An 18,932-nucleotide genomic window follows, 5' to 3' on the forward strand; every position below is an offset into this window, starting at 1 on the left:
TTGCCCTTACCAAAAAATAAGTGGTCTTGTAACTTTTTAAGTTGCTTTTAAGTTGGTATTTGGAACAAATGCCAACTAAATACCAACTAAAAACCTACTTAAAAACCACTTTACACCAACTTAAAACCAACTAAAAGCTTTCTTAATAAAGAACACTTAAAACCAACTTAAAACTTACTTAAAAAGACCTCTTAATAAAGACCACTTAAAGCCAACTTATAACCTACTTAAAAATTATAAGGAATTATCTGACCACTAAAAACCAACTTAAAACCAACTTCAAAAAATGAGTATTTTCCAGCCAACTTAAAAACAACTTAAAAACAACTTATTACCTCTTTAAATAGTTTATTAAAATATGCTGGCAACTTGAACCTACTTAAATGTGAAAACCTACTAAATACCAACTAAAAACCAACTTAAAACCAACTTAAATGTGAAAACCAACTAAAAACCAACTTATTTTTTGGTAAGGGATTCTTATGGTATGAAGGAGAGTTCCCCAGAATTAGCCACAGCCATCAATGCCCACCATAATTTGTTTGCAACAGAAATACAGAATATCCGCACATCAGACCAACGCCTAAGTGTCATTATTTGATTCATTTTCCTAGGCAAATACCACTTTTTGGGCATCAATGGTGCATGCGTTTTTAGGCACACTTTAACATATTTAAGGTACGAAAGTAGGGTCTTTTAAAAATAAAACACTCATGTGTTGCTACTACTTTCTACGCAGCTGTTACTACCAAAGCAATTCCATTGGGTCTCCCAGTGAAAACTTCTTGAGCGGTTGCGATTCATTAAAAATTTCACCCCAATTTGAGGTTCAGGAATGAAATGCAGCCGGCTTACCCTTACCAAAAAATAAGTGGTCTTGTAACTTTTTAAGTTGGTTTTTAGTTGGTATTTAGTTGGCATTTGTTCCAAATACCAACTAAAAACCTACTTAAAAACCACTTTACACCAACTTAAAAACAACTAAAAGCTTTCTTAATAAAGACCACTTAAAACTAACTTAAAACTTACTTAAAAAGACCTCTTAATAAAGCCACCTTATAACCTACTTAAAAATTATAAGTAATTATCTGACCACTAAAAACCAACTTAAAACCAACTTCAAAAAATGAGTATTTTCCAGCCAACTTAAAAACAACTTAAAAACAACTTATTACCTCTTTAAATAGTTTATTAAAATATGCTGGCAACTTGAACCTACTTAAAACCAACTTAAATGTGAAAACCTACTAAATACCAACTTAAAACCAACTTAAATGTGAAAACCAACTAAATACCAACTAAAAACCAACTTATTTTTTGGTAAGGGTATTTAGTCCTTTCAGCTTGCATACAGCCACGTAGAGGCCAACGGGAGCAAATGTTTTGTGCTTTATATTTGAAAATCATCTGCTTAGCACAGGAATATCCAGCAGTTATTGACTATCTGAAAAGGATAATCAAAATTAAAAAAAATTACAGTCAAATTCATGTTTGAATCAATTTATCCATAGAACATGCTGGATATCAGGGGATATAATAGGGGGGTTTGCAAAGAATGTGAATGTGAGGAATATGAAAAGCCCAGCACACCAAAGTGCAATAAATGTTGTTATTGTGGTTGCCCCCCTACTAAGCACGAGAAAGGTAATATGATAACACTATGTCAATATTTTAATAGAAAATAGTTATACATTTTCCATATACCATTAGTTTCTAACCTCACAAACGCAGAAGTCACTCCGGTTGTTGATTCCGAAAAAGTTGACGCTCATACTGTTACCATTGCAAATGTTTCACCAAAAGAAAAAAGAGAGGCTGAAGCTGTCAGTCTTAAGCTGGAGTCAACACTTAATAAAGAGATTGCAACCAGTTCCAACTTCAACTGTCGAATTTCCTCTGGATCAAGCACTCTATCTGAATCCAACATTCCTTCAGAATCTATGGTTCCTTCAGAACCCGGATTTCAAGTCAAATGCAGCGATCCCTTGGGATCTAGTCAAAGATATGATCAACATTTCCAGGCATAGAATAGTTCTTCCAAAAAGCTTTCTTGTAATTATTATTTTGTCTTGTCACTTTTAACTTTATTCTCTTTATATTAGAGTTATGAACTACCAAAATTTTCGCCTCTAATATCGAGTGCACTAGAAACAGGATCTTTAATATCCAAAGGATATTGGTCCCAATTTATAATGGAATGTGCCATTCATTATGTAAAGTATAAAGATGCGTGTAGCCGAAGTTCCTACAAAAATATTGGCATGTCCATGATAGAAAAGTATCCTTTTTTGGAAATGACTGGAAGTACCCCATGGGTAAGTTATGCACTTATAATGGACGTTTAGAAATATAGCACTTTGGACTGTTAAATATTATTTTAGAGAGAATTCACTAAGGCCCTAAGCCTTCGAATGCGAAAAGAGCGAAACAAGAGACTTTCTAGAACTAATGACCACAAAGGATCTCTAAAGCTTGCAAAAATGAGTGTTCAGTCTAATTCAGATGAAGAACAAATAGGGATTGGCAATGAGGAGCAAGCTGAATCTGATGTATGTAACAACGAACAAAAAGAAAGTCCTGGTATTAAGCATAACTCAGTTGATGTTGAGGCATTTAACGAGAAAAAAAGCACAAGTGGAAAGCAAGACCTGTTCAAGAAAAAAAATTGCAGGTATGAGCAAATAATATGCCACTTTATTTGGATTATTTTTTTACTCCAGGCCTTGGTCATTGGACTGTCTAGTGATAGTCTACGGTGTTTACAGGCTTTAGGGCCTTAGTTTGAGCTAACCCTTATTATTATTATTATTATTTAATATTCTAGTACTTATTAAATAAAGTATAAATTATGGTGCTTTACAGGGGCGTAGGAACCGGGGAGGGGCAGGGATGGCAATGCCCCTCCCTAGAATTTTGCTGGGAGGGGCAACTAATGTTATTGCCCCCTCCAACCTTTGGTCAGTTGAAATCTTCAAAAAGCTCAAATTATCATTTTAAAAGCATATACAGTTATAGAATGTCAACTCTGTTTAAATTTCAGTGTTTTCCCGCCAATTTACATAGTAGTAACAAGTATACATGAATTCGGAGAAGCTACACTCCATTAAAAATTCAAAACCATTCTCCAGACCCCATTTCGTTTATCTTTGCCCCCTCCAACTTCTAGAACGTTCCTACGCCACTGGTGCTTTACTGCAGCGGGTACGGTTGTAATTCGGCATATAGCAAGGGAAAGAATTGGTTTTTCCAGTTTCCTCTGGATAACCCATCGCTATTTAAAATATGGGTGGCTATGGTAAAAAGAAAGAACTTTAAACCCACAAAGTACTTGAGATTATGTCAAAAACATTTCGAAACTAGTTGTTTCAAAACAAATATAAACGCTGTTTCTTCGATGTCTTGGTGTTGAAAGCACTTCTTTGCCTAAACGGAGGTTAGTTAAAGGAGCCATTCCAACTATCTTTGAATGCCAAATAAAAAGGGAAACTAAACGTCCAAGGAGCCTTATATCAAAAAGGCAAAAGAAACTAGTAAGAATAAACTGAGTTATATTATTTTGAAAGATTTAAAAACGTTCAATAATTTAGGAAACAGAAAACATTCTGGGTGAGGCTAAGACATTTGTAAAGGTGTCAAATGCAGAGATGTCAGTTGAGGAAATTTCAACTTTGAACCCCACTCCTAATTTTGCATCAGTCAGAACTGATATGCAAGATGCTTTTACTGTGATGGATCTACAGTTCAAATCCACAAAAGTACAAACTGTTAAGGTTAATAAGAATTTCCATTCAAAAAGTACGCAAACTATCGAGAATAGACAATCAGACAGCCAACTACCTATGCCAGAGGAATTGAAGCCCTCTTGCAGTTGTCAATCTAAGGATTATGCTGATTCTAGTACTCAATTCCACCCAAGTGATATTCAAAATGAAAATTGCAACCCAAATGACCTTATTAATACCTCATTTTACGAACCCTCTTTGGAATCAGAGTAATGAAAAATATTTTTATATCTTCATTCATTTATGTGTCGTAAACAATGCTCTTATTTAAAAATAGGAATGATTCTGACTTTGATATTGTTGAAGAGTTACCCGAGGATCCTGCAGGAGGAAAAAAGTTCATAGTGTTTATGAGTAATCTCATGCAACTCTTCACATTCTGTCAACACTGCTTTGGGGCCGCTGCTGCAAAAATTAAATATATTAAGGGGTCAATGGTGTGCATCGAATCTCTTTGTGTGAATGGACACACTCAATGCTGGTATAGCCAACCTCTTGATGGAAAACTGCCCATTGGAAATTTGTTATTGGCAGCTGGCATATTGTTTAACGGAAATCATCCGACTAATATCATTCGAATGCTCAAAACATTAAACATTCAATGCCTTTCATTGTCAACCTACTATTTGATCCAGAAATATTATTTATATCCGTCTATAATGGAGGTGTGGAAGAAGGAAGAAGCTTATAACATTGCAGAGTGCTTAACATCGGAGGGTAATGTTAATTTTGGAGGTGATTCGAGATGTGATAGCCCGGGTAATAATTTTTAGACGTGATTAATTGCCTCTCTCTGAAACACATTTTTAACAATAAAAAATATCTATTCAGGTCACAATGCAAAATTTGGGAATTATTCCATCATGAACCTTAAAACGAATAAAATAGTCACTTTTCAATTAGTCCAGGTAACAAAATACTAATTTTTAACTTACCCTCACTGCTATAAGACTATTAATAATTTAATATCGCTGTTTTTATAGTATAATGAAGTTGCCAACTCTAATGCAATGGAATTTGAAGGTTTGAAGAGATGCTTGAAAGTTATTGAATCTCGTGGGGTGAAAATATCAAGGTTGATAACGGACCGTCATCTACAAATTTCAAAGTACATGAGGGAAACGAGATCTGACATAGTCCACGAATTTGATCCTTGGCATGTTTCAAAAAGTAATAGGTTTTCATTTATATTATAATATTAAAATTTAAATAGTTATTTACTATTGGTTTTTTCAGGTTTGAAGAAAAAGCTAGCTGCTGCAAGTAGAATCAAGGATTGCGCCGTAATAGCAGATTGGATCCAAAGTATATCCAACCATCTGTATTTCTGCGCTGCGAGTAACACTAAAGCAGAGAAACGTGATAAATGGCTCAGCCTTCCAAATCACATTTCCAATTTACATAAAAATCACCCAGGGAGTTCATTTCAAAAATGTTTGCATGGACTAATGGATAAAAAAAACGAAAGAAAAAAATCTTGGATAAAACAGGGAACCTTGGCTCACCTTCAAGTTACAAAAATTGTCCAAGCGAAAAGGCTATTGAAAGATGTGGAATTAACTTCCGGATATGGAGGGACAAGTTCGCTTGTTGGGTACCACACTACTTTGCTGACCAATACCCCTAAAAATACACATTTTTTTTACGAAGGAATGCAATCGAGGTCAGTATAAAATTATGATGTGTATTATAAATTGACTTACTATTCACTTCATATAAATAGGCTAGCTTTATCCGCTCTCCATCACAATGAAAATTGTCAAAAAGAGACAAAGAAAATTGGTGACGTAGACCAGTGTATGTATCAACTCTCCAAAGCCAATAAAGAAAAACCTACTTTGGTATTTCAAAAGGAAGATTCTACCTATGGTGAGATTATTATTTGAGATATTTTGTGATAAAAAAATTTTCAATATTTTTCATCTTTGGTTGTTTTAGGTTACGTCGAAACGCTTTACCAAAAGGTTCTAGATATGAGAAAGACTTATCCCACTTACCAAGAAGCTAATAAGTCTTTGGGAAAAGATATCGTACCACCTCCCCTTTCATATTCATACAATCACCCACTTAAAAAAGAATTAATTACAAAATTTACAAGTAGATTTAGCAAAAAAAATTAAAGTAGATTAGAAAATTTTAATTTGTTAAAAGTTTTAAAAATGATAACCCTTGTAAATTATTTGAAAATTAATTAATTATTTTATTAAACTCCTGGAGTATTTACATATCCTTGATTAACTTTTTCATGATATGAGATATATTACAAATATAACTCAACATTTTCATTACAGAGTTTGACTAAATCTCTTATAATATCACTAAATGATATCACTGAAGTAATCTCACCAAATTTTAAACATGTAGAAATCCTTGGTAAGTGTTTTCTGGTGAGGGAATCTTAACCAAATGCGAGTGATAACAATATGGAATTATTACTCTCAATTGCTAGCCCACAATTCAGAAAACCATGCCAACAAATTGCCTGTAGGCTGTATATCTGAATTGTCTAAAAACTAAAATAATAATGTATTAATTTTTATGCATATAATAATGAAAACCAAACTTATACCATCGACAAATAATTTTTCAATGGTTATACATACCCATTTGGATCATTGTTAGGTAACCCAAGCCTTCTAATAAAGTTCCGGGCATATAATCTATACGCTGTGTACAAAACATAAATGTTTAGGCACTGTGCCTCAAATCCAGGGTGTAGAGTAATACACAATACTTCTTCCATTTTATTTCTAAACTCTATCTGCTCTACACAGCATGTACACTCATCCTCTATTGCCATAGTTTCACAATTTGTACATCTACACCTAATTGCCATTTATTTAAAATTAATCAGGTGGTTAAAATCAATTAAATAATTTAATAATTGAAAATAAATACACTCACCAGGTATTAATAATAATCAGCTAGGCTTCTACCCAAGGCAGCACCTTATCAAGCGACTTTTAAAGCCATTAATTCAGGTGGCCGGGTTACAATGTGTATTCACATCTAAGTGGTGAACATAATCATCTGATTCATGATTTAATTCCTCCCAGTGACCCTTTAATTCCTATAATTTTGGGATGGTCCTATATTGAACTATTTCAGTATTTTAACTTAGACGAAAACATAAATTAGTAGTTTCAATTCTGTAAAACTTCCATAAATTTTTATTATAGTCCTATAAATCTGAAATTTTCATCCTATAAACTCTTAGGGATTATTGACTAGGAACCCTGAAATCATTTGGTTAATCTGATTAAATCTTTTGAGAGTGTCCTAATAATCACCGTAGTGACTGCAGGCCTTTCTCTATTTATTAATTAGTTAAAATTTGGCAATTAGATTAAACTTTTTGGCCAAATCTGGTTCTACTCTGAAAGATTAGCTTTAGCATGATATTTTAGGCTAGAAATGTTTGTTTTTAAAATTATAAAATATTGGGACTTCAACATAAATTAGTAGTTTCAATTCTGTAAAACTTCCATAAATTTTTATTATAGTCCTATAAATCTGAAATTTTCATCCTATAAACTCTTAGGGATTATTGACTAGGAACCCTGAAATCATTTGGTTAATCTGATTAAATCTTTTGAGAGTGTCCTAATAATCACCGTAGTGACTGCAGGCCTTTCTCTATTTATTAATTAGTTAAAATTTGGCAATTAGATTAAACTTTTTGGCCAAATCTGGTTCTACTCTGAAAGATTAGCTTTAGCATGATATTTTAGGCTAGAAATGTTTGTTTTTAAAATTATAAAATATTGGGACTTCAAAAATTAGACTTGAAAGATAAAATAAATATTTCTTTCTATATCTCCAATTTTACCGAACATTATAGTGTAAATTTGGCAATTTTATTTAATTTTTGGCAAATCTGGTTCCACTCTGAAAGCTTATATACAGTATGATATTTTTGGCCTGAAATGGACGTTATTTAAATGATTAAAATATGAGATATGATACTTCAGGAGGAAATTAAAGTTCTTACACCAATTTTTCTGAACAAGCTAAGTCAAATTTGGTAACACAATTTTCTCTTTCTCTGGCTTCACTTGTTTATTACTTGAATATTTGTTTGCGCCCTATTTTCACTTTCATGTTAAAATTTAAGTTCAATACTAAGTCATGGTTTTTTTTGCAATAAACCATAGCTACCAGACTAAACTTTAAAGGATTATCATTGCTCTTACAAGAACGAGAAGAGGAATTGCTTCAAAAACTTAAAAAAGAATGGAACCAAAAAAACCAAAGATTGGGGATCCGTACAAATCCGAATCGAACAAAATTTCTCTAAGAAAGAGAGGAGTTAGATTTCAGTCTACTTATTGAAAAATATCATATTTTTGATAACTGGAATGTGGTAAATTTATAACACTGGTTTTTCTAAATTATTTGTTTAATTTTTGTTTCAATATGAATTTTGTCTAACAATTGGATCAAAATTATTTGACCAAAGCTCTTAACAATGGCGATAAGTTTGTAAAAACCATTGTAGCTATTTCACGTAAAGAACTAAAGGCACAGGTATTCGATTATTTAAAAGTTTTTCAATACTTGGAGTGACACTATTTCATATCTTTCATTACATAGGGTCAAGTAGCTCCCAGTTATAAAGCAAAGTAAATGTTTATATTTATCTCTATATGTATATTATGAATATTTAAAAACAAGCTGTATACAATGTAAAATCATATTTTCAAACAGAAAATTTTGAGGAGGAACTTAAAACCATGAATCAATGGGCAACAATGGCAGTTGTCACACTCAAAGAAAACAACTGTTTGGAGTGCGCAATTGTAGGCTAGCTTCAACGAGCAAATTTATTTTTCTTGGAAAAAATTAACATTATTCGCAGTCATACAAGGTTTATTGGGTATTTATTATGCACTTGAACTGGACTACCCTAAAGAATATGCCTGAGCCAAATGGATCTTAGGACATTGTTATACCAAGAACGTATATATGTATAAGAACGTTGGAACGATCAAATTGGCACCTGGTGCCATGATGCAATCGGTTACAAAATAACTCCGCCCGAAATTGTGCGGCGCGCGCTAAAGGTTAAAACCGTTTCTAGTTCAAGCGCGCGCTGCACGCTGATTTTAGGGAGGAGTTATTCTGAAACCGATTAAATCATGGCCCAAGCGATGTCTTTTGTTGAACGTTCTTATAAATATATACGTTCTTGGTTATACTAAAATTGGTTCTAAGGCTATAAAATATGATGTAGCTTTTTCGAAGCTGTCGAATTAAGAAATATTCAAAAAACTACTTTACATTACAACGGACGGAGGGACATTCAAAGTTTGAATGTCCCGCCGCCCGTTGTAGGCTTCACTCCCTGGATGGCGCTACCTCCTTGGAAAAAACGTTAGTTGTTTAAACATTTTTTTTCTATACCGAAGCACGGTAAGATATAAAAAGGATTGTGCCACGTGGAAAAGGAGACTGGTTGGAGTTCGTAGTTATGTACAGACGGTCGGACAAGCCAAATATTATTTAATTTTGTTAATGAGTAGAGGAGCCGGGTTCGATCCCAGCTTGTGGCACTGGGTGAAAACTCGGAACAACTCCTTCTGCGTTGAGTTTGCAAGTTCTCTTCCCACTGGCTTAAGGGGTTTTCCCCCGAGTTCTTCGGTTTCCCCTTCCATAAAAACTTGTCGAGGTTAACGGTAATAGTTAGTGTAGGGAGCTGTTGGCTCGATCTCGTGGCATGCAGGGCTTGCCACCACCCTCCTACGCATTGTAACCCGGCCACCTGAATTAATGGCTTCAAAAGTCGCTTGATGACTTAGGCCTTAGGTGGTGCCTTGGGTATTAGCCTAGCTGATTATTTATTTATTATTTATTTAATACGACATGTGAACCAATTCAAATGGAAAGTCTTGTAAGTTTCAAGAATTATTAAATTATTTTATTTATCTAAGACATTATTGTTGTTATTCCTATACCTCAGCTGAGTCCCTGAGAATTATTCACTTAAGATTAACCCGAGATGTTTCTGGTTATAACGGAAGGGTGATTACTAGTTAATTGTAACCCTGCGTCCGCTATAACATGATTTGTTATTAAACACAACAATAGCGTTTTCCATTGGGAACCTCCGAGTGTGATCCGGATTTGTTGAATGACGTCACTGCTCTCAGTAGGAGGCGCTCGGAGGATTCGCCCTGGTAACTCCCAATGAAATACGAAACGTTTTCGGAGCACTCTTTTTGTTTCCCTCCGACTCTTGAGTTGGGGCAGCTTGGAGCGCTCCGGGAGCACTCCGGGAGCACTCCGGGAGGGAGTACCTTGGTCAATGGAAGACGATCCTCCCTCTCGGAGTTGCCCCTTTTTTCCCAATGGAATACGATTTGGATTTTGGAGCACTTCGGGAGTGCTCGGAGGTTCCCAATGGAAAACGCAAATCTATTTAACTTTTTGTTAAAGGATATGTGACTTAACGAATATTTAGAAAAATTCTGTATACTTCAGGATTCACAAAGTTTAAAAATCCAAAATACGATTATTCGTATAGAGATCACATGAAAAAAATGTACGTGTTCCTGAAGTGTGGTGGAAAGCGATCTTCATGTGCATGTAAACAAAATAGGACCAAATAGCACAGTACTTTTTATCGATTTAATCGTTTATCTATATACGTATTCAAAAAGCACAGTATTATTTGTAATATTTTGGGTTCATGAAACCCATAAAATGCCCAAAAATCTCAATTATCAGAAAACAGTGTTTAAAAGGTCTTTTTTAAGTCGAAAATTGCACTATAAATTTCGGTCGGCACCCTGAGTCTGAAAAACGTACATATTTTTTTTAAGATTAAGGCTTTTAGGGTCGGCTTTTGGTCATGGGCCTAAAACCGACTTTTAGACCCAAGACCGACCTGTAACCGACTCCCGTGTGCTACAGCCGTAGGCACCGGCCCTGACGAAGAAAAGTCTGCAAAGCGTACATATTTATGTTTTTTAGGATTAAGACTTTTTGGGTCGGCTTTTGGTCATGGACCTAAAACGACATTTCGACCCAAGACCGACCCGTAACCTACTCCCGTGTGCTACAGCGGTCGCCACTCTGACTAATAGCGTTTTCCATTGGGAGCTTCCGAGCACTCCCGGAGTGCTCCAAAAAAAAGTCTGAAAAACGTACATTTTAAGACTTTTTGGGTCGGCTTTTGGTCATGGACCTAAAACCGACTTTTCGACCCAAGACCGAACTGTAACCGACTCCCGTGTGCTACAGGGGCATGTGATCTTATCTGGTTACGAAAATGATCTAATTGTGTACAAGGGGAACACTTGGTTAGGATCACATTCGACAATTCACTAGAACGCATAGGCTCATTTTAAGAACGCGTACTGTAGCCATGTCTCGCCCCCTTGGTGGTAGTTAAGTTTGGTTTGGTAGCCCTGTTACGTCTACCATCGGCGGGTATGCCGAGGTAGACCCCATTCCCATTCCCGAAGTCTGTCCTGACAGGTTAGTTCCTTGGTGAAATAATGAGATTGGTAGACTTCGCAAAACTACTCGTAAGCTTTGAATAGAGCTAAGAGGTCGGGTTATTGGTCAGCCGGGAAGCCAAACAAGCTTCCAGGAGGGATTTTTGTCAAACTAATGAAAATTATGGCACATGACAATACAAAACATCTGGATACTATTAAGTTGAAGGAGGGTAGTTACTTTAGTTCTGGAAAGGAGATACTAACGCAAATGCTGGAGGTTAACTTTCCAGACTCCAAAGTCACGGACACAGATGACTTATGGTCTTCAGGCTGAACTACTCACTGCAAAGGCTAGCCTGCATTACAGGAGCTATGAAAACATCCCCAAACGTTTCTCTGAATATTCTACCGCTCCATCTTTATATAGAGGAGGTTGCAATTATGAGTGGCTATCGGTTACTACATAATGGTTGGTGGAGGTCTACTAATTGGGAATACAGCGACACCAAATGGTTTCGGCAATACTCTGGTCATTTACCGATCTTATTGATGGGCTATGACAACATAGCTCCAAAGTTACACTTTGAAAATCAGTTTAATGTTTCCTTTCCAAGTCGCCTAGACTGGACTGGCGACACAGTTTTTGAAACCTAGGGTGAAATTGTTTGGTTCACGGATGGCTCCAAGACTCACTCTGGGGTGGGAGCTAGAGTTAACTCTCAGACTAAGAAGTTTGGCTTCTTTGATAGCTTCAGCGTTTTTGCTACGGTTTTTCAGGTTGAGATTTCGGCCATCTGCTTCTGTGTAGACTTCTGTCTTAAGAAGAAGTATCGGGGCAAGACTGTTCAGAATTTTATTGGACAGCCACGCTGCCCTTAAGGCTCTTAATCAGTTTAGTATCACTTTTCAGCAAGTTCTTAGCTGTCTGGATCTCCTTTCAGAACTGAGCACCCATAATACGGTTCAACTGTATTGGGTGCCGGGTCATATGGGGCATCACGGTAATGAGAAGGCCGACACTCTGACCAAGGTGGGTGCAGAGGCTAGGTTCTTAGGTGCGGAATGTGCTAATCCGATACCCAATGACCTTGTTCGCTGAGAGACAGGTAAGGCTTTGGCTTGAGACGGATGGTCAAGGAGTTTATCCCTGAGCTTTAAGCCACGTTCACACTAAAGCCTAAAACCCAGTTTAGGTCGGTTTGTATGCCAGTTTTGACCACCGACGATAATTCTTGGTTCACACGTGTGAAATCGCTTCCCACCGGTTCGCTTATAGCCAAGGCTTAACGCCATTTCAAATTATGACTAGGATTTTGAAAATACTAAAATGTATCCCAAAATAATTAATTAATCATGTTTACTATACATACAGTAAAATTATTTGACATTATTTAGAATTTTATCACCATTATTTTTGAAAATACGAGCAATTTTACTTCCCCGCCTTGTTTACTTGAATCCTCCTAGCCCGAACCAACACGAAGCGATTTCTCACGTTGGTTTTAAAAACCAGTTATCTAAACGAAGCGAATTTAGGGGTAAGTGTGAACGTAGGTGAAAAGAACAACCGAGTTGCTCTCGCTTTCTAAGAGTAGTATCAGGGTGGTTACGGGCCTACTTTTAGGTCACTGCTAGCTTAAGGGTCATTCCATGTCAATTCGACTAGCGGAAAATTTGCCTAATTTATAATTTTAATAATATTTTTTCTACGAGTATAGTAGCTTAAGAAAACTAGTTTCCCAAAGTTTTAGACTTGTAATTAAATTATTTGCAAAGTTATATATATATTTTTTTAATTTTGGGTTATTTTCTATTTTAAATCTTTAAAATTAGTTTTTCTCGAATATTTTGTTATCTAACAGACATATACCAAAGATAATATGCAAATTAAGTATAAATTTAGTGCTGAATCCAAATATGGGAGTAAAATTTCGATAAATAAATTACGAAACGAAATAATTGAATACTTGAGGGGTCCAATACACTTTTACTCCACCTCAATTTTTTTTCAAAATTTTACATTTTTGGCCCAACAGGCTAGTTACTTTAAATTATAAATGGTATCAATGAGAAATTATTTTAAACCAGAAAAAAATAAGTATACTAATGTTAAAAAAAACCAGAAATGAAATACTTTACTATTTGGGGGGTTCAATAGACTCCCAAATTTCAACCTGTACTCCACCTCAAATTTTTTTCAAAATTTTATATTTTGGACCCAACAGGCTAGTTACTTTAAATTATGAATGACATCAATGATAAATTATTTTAAAACAGAATGTTTATTTTATTATTCCAATAAAGAATCAAATATTTAAAAGGAAAGTAGGAAACCAAGTTATTTAAACTTTCTTTTGGATATTGTACTTTACTAGTACGCTTGGAGATTTATAGACTTTTTTAGGAACTTGTATTGAAGCCATGGGAAAACTAGAGCCCATTGCAACTTTTCCCTTTGGCAATAATCATACTCTCATAAGGTCTAGGGTCAATCCATGTCGTGGAGAGGCATCTGATTGGCATGCCTTGCAGTGGAGGAAACTTCCTCTCATGTCCTTTGTGTCTGTAATTTTTATGCGGCTCAAAGGTTTGAGCATCTTGGTATGCATAGGCTGGAAACGAGCGATGTTTCCAGCATCTCGGCGAAGCAAATCTTGCGCTTCGTTTCGTAGACTGAGCTTTTCCATATTTAAAAGGCTGCGGTTTCACAATGTACCTCTGGTAGAAGTGCTAGGTTGGGCTTAACCCAACCACCTAACTCTCACTAATAATAATCAAGGGACGCCACGTTTATCATTCCAGCTGTGAGTTCGTTCCTTATTATTACCTATACATTATAGTCTAAGCTTATGGTGAAGCTCAGACCTGGGTTTTTAACGTTGTGTATTCACATCTTAAGCCTCCCGTGCCACGTTACCCCGACCCTACCAATAATCGGGAAATGTTTTCAAAAACCTTGCGCAAAATAGTATATTTTTGCAAACTATGATATCTGAGGTATATTTAATTGAAAATACCAATAATAGGGAAAGTTTGCAAAAACCTTGCGCAAAATACTACATTTTTGTGAACTATGATATCTGAGGTATATATAATTGAAAACACCAATAATCGTGAAAAGTTTGCAAACAATTTGCGCAAAATAGTATATTTTTTGCTAACTATGATATCTGAGGTAAATAGAATTCAAATTATCAATATCTGATAAAATTTTGCAAAAATCTTGCGCAAATTAGTATTTGATTTGCAAAATATTGGCTATTTCTGAAAATATCAAAATTTGCGCAGTTTGCAAAAAGAGTTTGCTTGCGAAAATTTGAATGTCCCCTTCCACGCAAATATTGAACACCTTTACAGCCTTCGAGGCTATTTTTAACAATTGGTACTTATGTTTTTTTTTGGGTTTTGTTAATGTTTTTAGATGTATTATTTGTCAAGGATTACAATAATGCAAAAAGTTTTAACCGCAATTTATTATTTAGAAAGTTATGATAAATTTAAAATTGTTAGTTGCCATCAATTTTTACCTAGGAAAATACGACATATTTCGAGATTTTTGTACGTGTTGGATGAGGTAGGACTGATGACGAATTAGACTTAACGACAAGATATTACTAAATTTTTAAAACGTGTGCAAACCGAAAATGTGTTTACGGCTTTTTTGGTTTTGTTATTGTTTTTTTATTTATTATTTGTCAAGGATTACAATAATGCGAAAAGTTTTAACCGCAATTTATTATTTAGAAAGATATGATAAATATAAAATTGTTATTTGCCAGCAATTTTGGGTTAAGGGTAGAATAGCTGCCCCCCAGCCGATTTTTTTATATATTTTTTGGATAGAACAGAGGTGGGCAAACATTGTGAGCGTTCATTTTTGAAAATCCTCTCGAAACGAGTGAGCACTTCAAATACGAAGGTCGGTTGCTCTTCTTAAGCGAGAAAGATAAATTGAGCCAGCTCAGGGTGATCGCCGATTAGTTCGCTCAGTCAGTGATTTTTCACGGCGCGGTGAGCGAGATCGGCCGATCGAGGCGCTGGCCTGCTCAATTTTAAGCACCGCTTCCCCTAGCGGCGGGATAATTCGTTCACTAGAAAGCGCTGACGGCGGGCTGAGTGAGATCGCGCCGAGAGAAGCGCTAGTTTTTTAACATTGGAATTTCTCATCCCACTGAACGACGGGGTAGACTGTTTCCCGGAATTCGCTCAAAGTGCTGTGAGAAAAAAGTTTCATTTCTTATAAATTATTTCATAAAAAAAGTACATTGAATAAAAAAAATCGTCAATAAAATATTATTTGTATAATGTTTTCTCACCGCGCTGTGAGCGAATTCCAGAAGAAAGACTATCCCGTCGCTCAGTGGGTTGAGAAATTCCGATGTTAAAAAACTGCCGCTTCTCTCGGCACGATCTCACTCAGCCCGCCGTCAGCGCTTTCTAGTGAACGAATTATCCCACCGCTGGAGGACGTGGCGCTTCAAATTGAGCAGGCTAGCGTGTCGATCAGCCGATTTCGCTCATCGCACCGTGAACGATCAGTGACTGAGAGAATTTCACGGCTTTTAGCCTGAGCTGGTTCAGTTTAAGAGAGAGAAAATAGCATCGCCAGTATTGAGCACTAGCTTACTTGATCACTCAAATTGAAAAGGTCTGAGCGTTCATTTCAGAATTCGCTCACAATTTTTGCCCACCTCTGGGATAGAAGGCAAGAGGGATTACTTTAATTTTCAGTTTTTTTGGCGAAAATGAATATTAACAAAGATTTGCATTTTTAAACATTGGCCTTTTGCAGTGAATTTTCCCTAGGACGATTCTTTAAATTCTTAGATTTTAATGCGTTGTGGATAACGTAGCGCTGATGACGAAAAAGAAAATGTGGAAATGCAAAACATACTAACTTACCTCGAAAATACCTGAAATAAAAAAGTATTTCAATGCATTTTAGGGGTTTTGGCGTGGATAATAGGTTAGGTTATTTATATTACTAGGTTGGATTAATATCGGGTTGACGATACTTGATGCGTCAGGCTTGGTGCTGTCCTCTAGGTTGCGTTATAGATGGCCCATAGCTTTTTTAGTATGTGGTTGGGGAGGCGGCGCGCGCCCCCAGCGCTCGAGCGAAGTGAGTGCGTGGCGCCGTCAGGCGCCAATACTTAGAATACATTCGACGTTGTATAAGTCAACATCACACAGACGACATATAATATGACATAGTATGGTTAAAAAAAGGCTAAAATGCGTTGAAATACGGGAAAAATTCCCAATCCTTAAAAGTTAGTAGTGTTTTGCATTTCAGCCTTTTTCTTTTTCGTCATCAGTCCTACTTTATCCAAAAAGTATTGAAATCTAGTAATTTAAAGAATCGTCCTCGTCATCAGTCCTACCTCATCCAACACATACAGAAATCTCGAAATATGTCGTATTTTCCGTTGTAAAAATTGCTAGCAAGTAACAATTTTAAATTTATCATTTCTTTTTAAATAATAACTTTCGGTTGAAACTTTTTGCATTACTGTAATCCTTGACAAATAACAAACCCAAAAAACAAAAAAAAACACCAAAAAAAACAAAAGTACCTATTGTTAAAAAATCCCGCCTTCGATAATAAGGAGAAGGAATAGAAGGTTATAGCGGTAGCTCGATAAGATAAACATTTTGTTGTGCCTGTCTCAGACTTGCATCACTGCTGACTGCCGATGCCCGATAGTTAGGGTACCGCCATTGTCACGAGAACACGCGAGAATAATCTACGAGATAAAATTGTTCAAGTACCGCTTTGTTGAATAGTAAAGTAAGCTGCTTTCCGTTATTAATAAGTAATTAAATTTCGGAGGAAAGTTTGATTATTCGAATAGTTGAGAATACTGAAAAAGGAAAAGACCTAACCTGAAGGATTGGATGAAATAGTGGTGGATTCACCTATTAGACTAGTGTCGCCGCTACCCCAACGCCACCATCGTTATTTAGAGGCAACTCCCGACATTTTACTCGGTCGCCCCGCGAGTCGTTACCAATTTTCCCCCGTTATTTACTAACCGTTCGCCTCCTAAAGAAGGGGGATTAAAAAAGGGGGGGTTGCTGCATGTTTGTGGATTACTATCGCAGATTTTCTCCACTTGGTGGTGTTTTGTAGCGGACACTCTGAAATCGGAGTTATAACGTTGGCATTGTAGTCCATGTGTAAATGGCCACATAACTTCATTCTAGAAGATTTAAATACGATGGCATCCGAAGAAACCTTTTCACTAGCATAGGTCAAATTGAGCTCAGGTATATTAAATAAATATTGTGAGCCTGAGTCGAGACCGATAAGTTTTAATGTTAAAACCGAGCCCGAGTTGAGGTATTGTGGAACGCATATTGTAACTAGTGAACCCGAGCTTGAGCCCCTGTTGAAATACAAATTACTTCGAGCTCGAGCTTGAACCCATTTTATGATTCACATTACTTGGAGCTCGAGCCCGAGCCCGTATTAAAAATTAACGTACCAAGAGCTCAACCTTGAGCTCGACATAATACTTGAGCCCGAGCTCGAGACTGATTTTGGTAGTTTTCATGTCTGAAGTAATTACGATTGAGTCAGAGCTCGAGACTGATTTTGGTAGTTTTCATGTCTAAAGTGAGCCCGAGCCCAAATTACGATTGAGTCCGAGCTCGAGACCGATTTGAATACGGTTTTCGTATCTGAGGATGAGCTCGATCTCCTTCCAATTCGCGATATTGTTTAGCCCTAAGCCCACGCGTTCGAAATTTATTTCGGCAAAAGAAGCGTCGTCTGGATTTCCGGGCTCAGGGCTGCCTGACCACCTCCGACTGTCTTCCAGGTGTGCCAGTGATGCCGGAATGGATCTCGAAAACACTAATTGGGCTATTTGATAAATAAATAGTGTGACGAAACATCGAGCTCGAGCTCGAGGCCACAAATTTTATTTGTTAGTAAATATATTTAGCCCGAGCCCGAGACCACCCGTCGATTTGCAAATATAGTGAGCGCGAGCCCGAGTCTGCACGTATATTTAAAACTACAGTGAGTCCGAGCCCGAGACGGTTTGTAGGTTTTTAATCTACTAAGCTCGAGACCTCACATCGGTGGGGAAATTTAGATTGCGAGCTCGAGCCCGAGACCAGGCCAATAATTGGTGAGACCAAAGTGAGCCCGAGACCAACCGTAAGCTCATATACGAATTCAGTGAGGTGAGCTCGAGCCCAGCTCTTGACGTTGACTTATGTTCACTAGTGACTTGGTCGACGATTGACAATTGACACGAATGTAACATTGTTACGCAATAAAGAGACTGTGACTATCAACTCAAATGTTTGGCTGCCTTTTTGAAAGAAGTATTTCTTATTTCAAACTCGCAAAATAAGCTTTAGAACTGTAATTTGTTTTGCGTTTTGATGAGCAGAGATTATGAAACTGGGAAAAAGACGAGGCATTTCGCCCTAGCATTTCATAGACCAAGCATAACACGAAACTCTTATAAAAAGGTGATAACGTAGTTACTCTGCTTAAGCTTTTCCATTTTGATTCCGTACATGCTAGGATCGGGGCAACATTCGTAGATGAAGTAGAACGGAACCGACCTCGGCAACCTACGCGTCGCAAAGGGCTTGAGAAAAGGAGCCGTTTTGGACATCATCATTAACTCGGCTCTTCCGACAGTTGGAATTCCGATTGAATTTAGAAAAAAAACCCGTTTACCTGAGG

At 36.6% G+C, this 18,932-nt stretch overlaps 1 protein-coding gene across 1 annotated transcript; it reads left to right on the plus strand.

The window, feature by feature from the left end:
* Positions 1 to 1,141: 1,141 nt before the first annotated feature.
* On the plus strand, positions 1,142 to 5,948 carry LOC149962918 (uncharacterized). The gene is made up of 12 exons (XM_090180248.1): positions 1,142 to 1,644; positions 1,711 to 2,021; positions 2,103 to 2,315; positions 2,382 to 2,671; positions 3,413 to 3,530; positions 3,588 to 3,991; positions 4,060 to 4,541; positions 4,614 to 4,690; positions 4,766 to 4,952; positions 5,019 to 5,445; positions 5,506 to 5,651; positions 5,721 to 5,948. Exons 1-12 carry the CDS (start codon positions 1,515 to 1,517, stop codon positions 5,900 to 5,902), a joined length of 2,967 nt encoding a protein of 988 aa, XP_090036374.1. The 5' UTR covers positions 1,142 to 1,514; the 3' UTR covers positions 5,903 to 5,948.
* Positions 5,949 to 18,932: the final 12,984 nt, after the last annotated feature.

This window comes from Leiobunum rupestre, chromosome 1 (assembly GCF_980474605.1).
Source record: "Leiobunum rupestre chromosome 1, qqLeiRupe1.1.hap1, whole genome shotgun sequence".
NCBI classification, from domain to species: Eukaryota; Metazoa; Arthropoda; class Arachnida; order Opiliones; family Sclerosomatidae; genus Leiobunum; species Leiobunum rupestre.

What these genes read in the sequence shown, in the direction of transcription:
- LOC149962918 (XM_090180248.1), top strand. Translation starts at nt 1,515, where the DNA reads ATGCTGGATATCAGGGGATATAATAGGGGGGTTTGCAAAGAATGTGAA. An exon ending in TTCAAGAAAAAAAATTGCAG is followed by an intron (nt 2,672 to 3,412) that starts GTATGAGCAAAT and finishes TGGTGTTGAAAG; the next exon opens with CACTTCTTTGCCTAAACGGA. An exon ending in GAACCCTCTTTGGAATCAGA is followed by an intron (nt 3,992 to 4,059) that starts GTAATGAAAAAT and finishes ATTTAAAAATAG; the next exon opens with GAATGATTCTGACTTTGATA.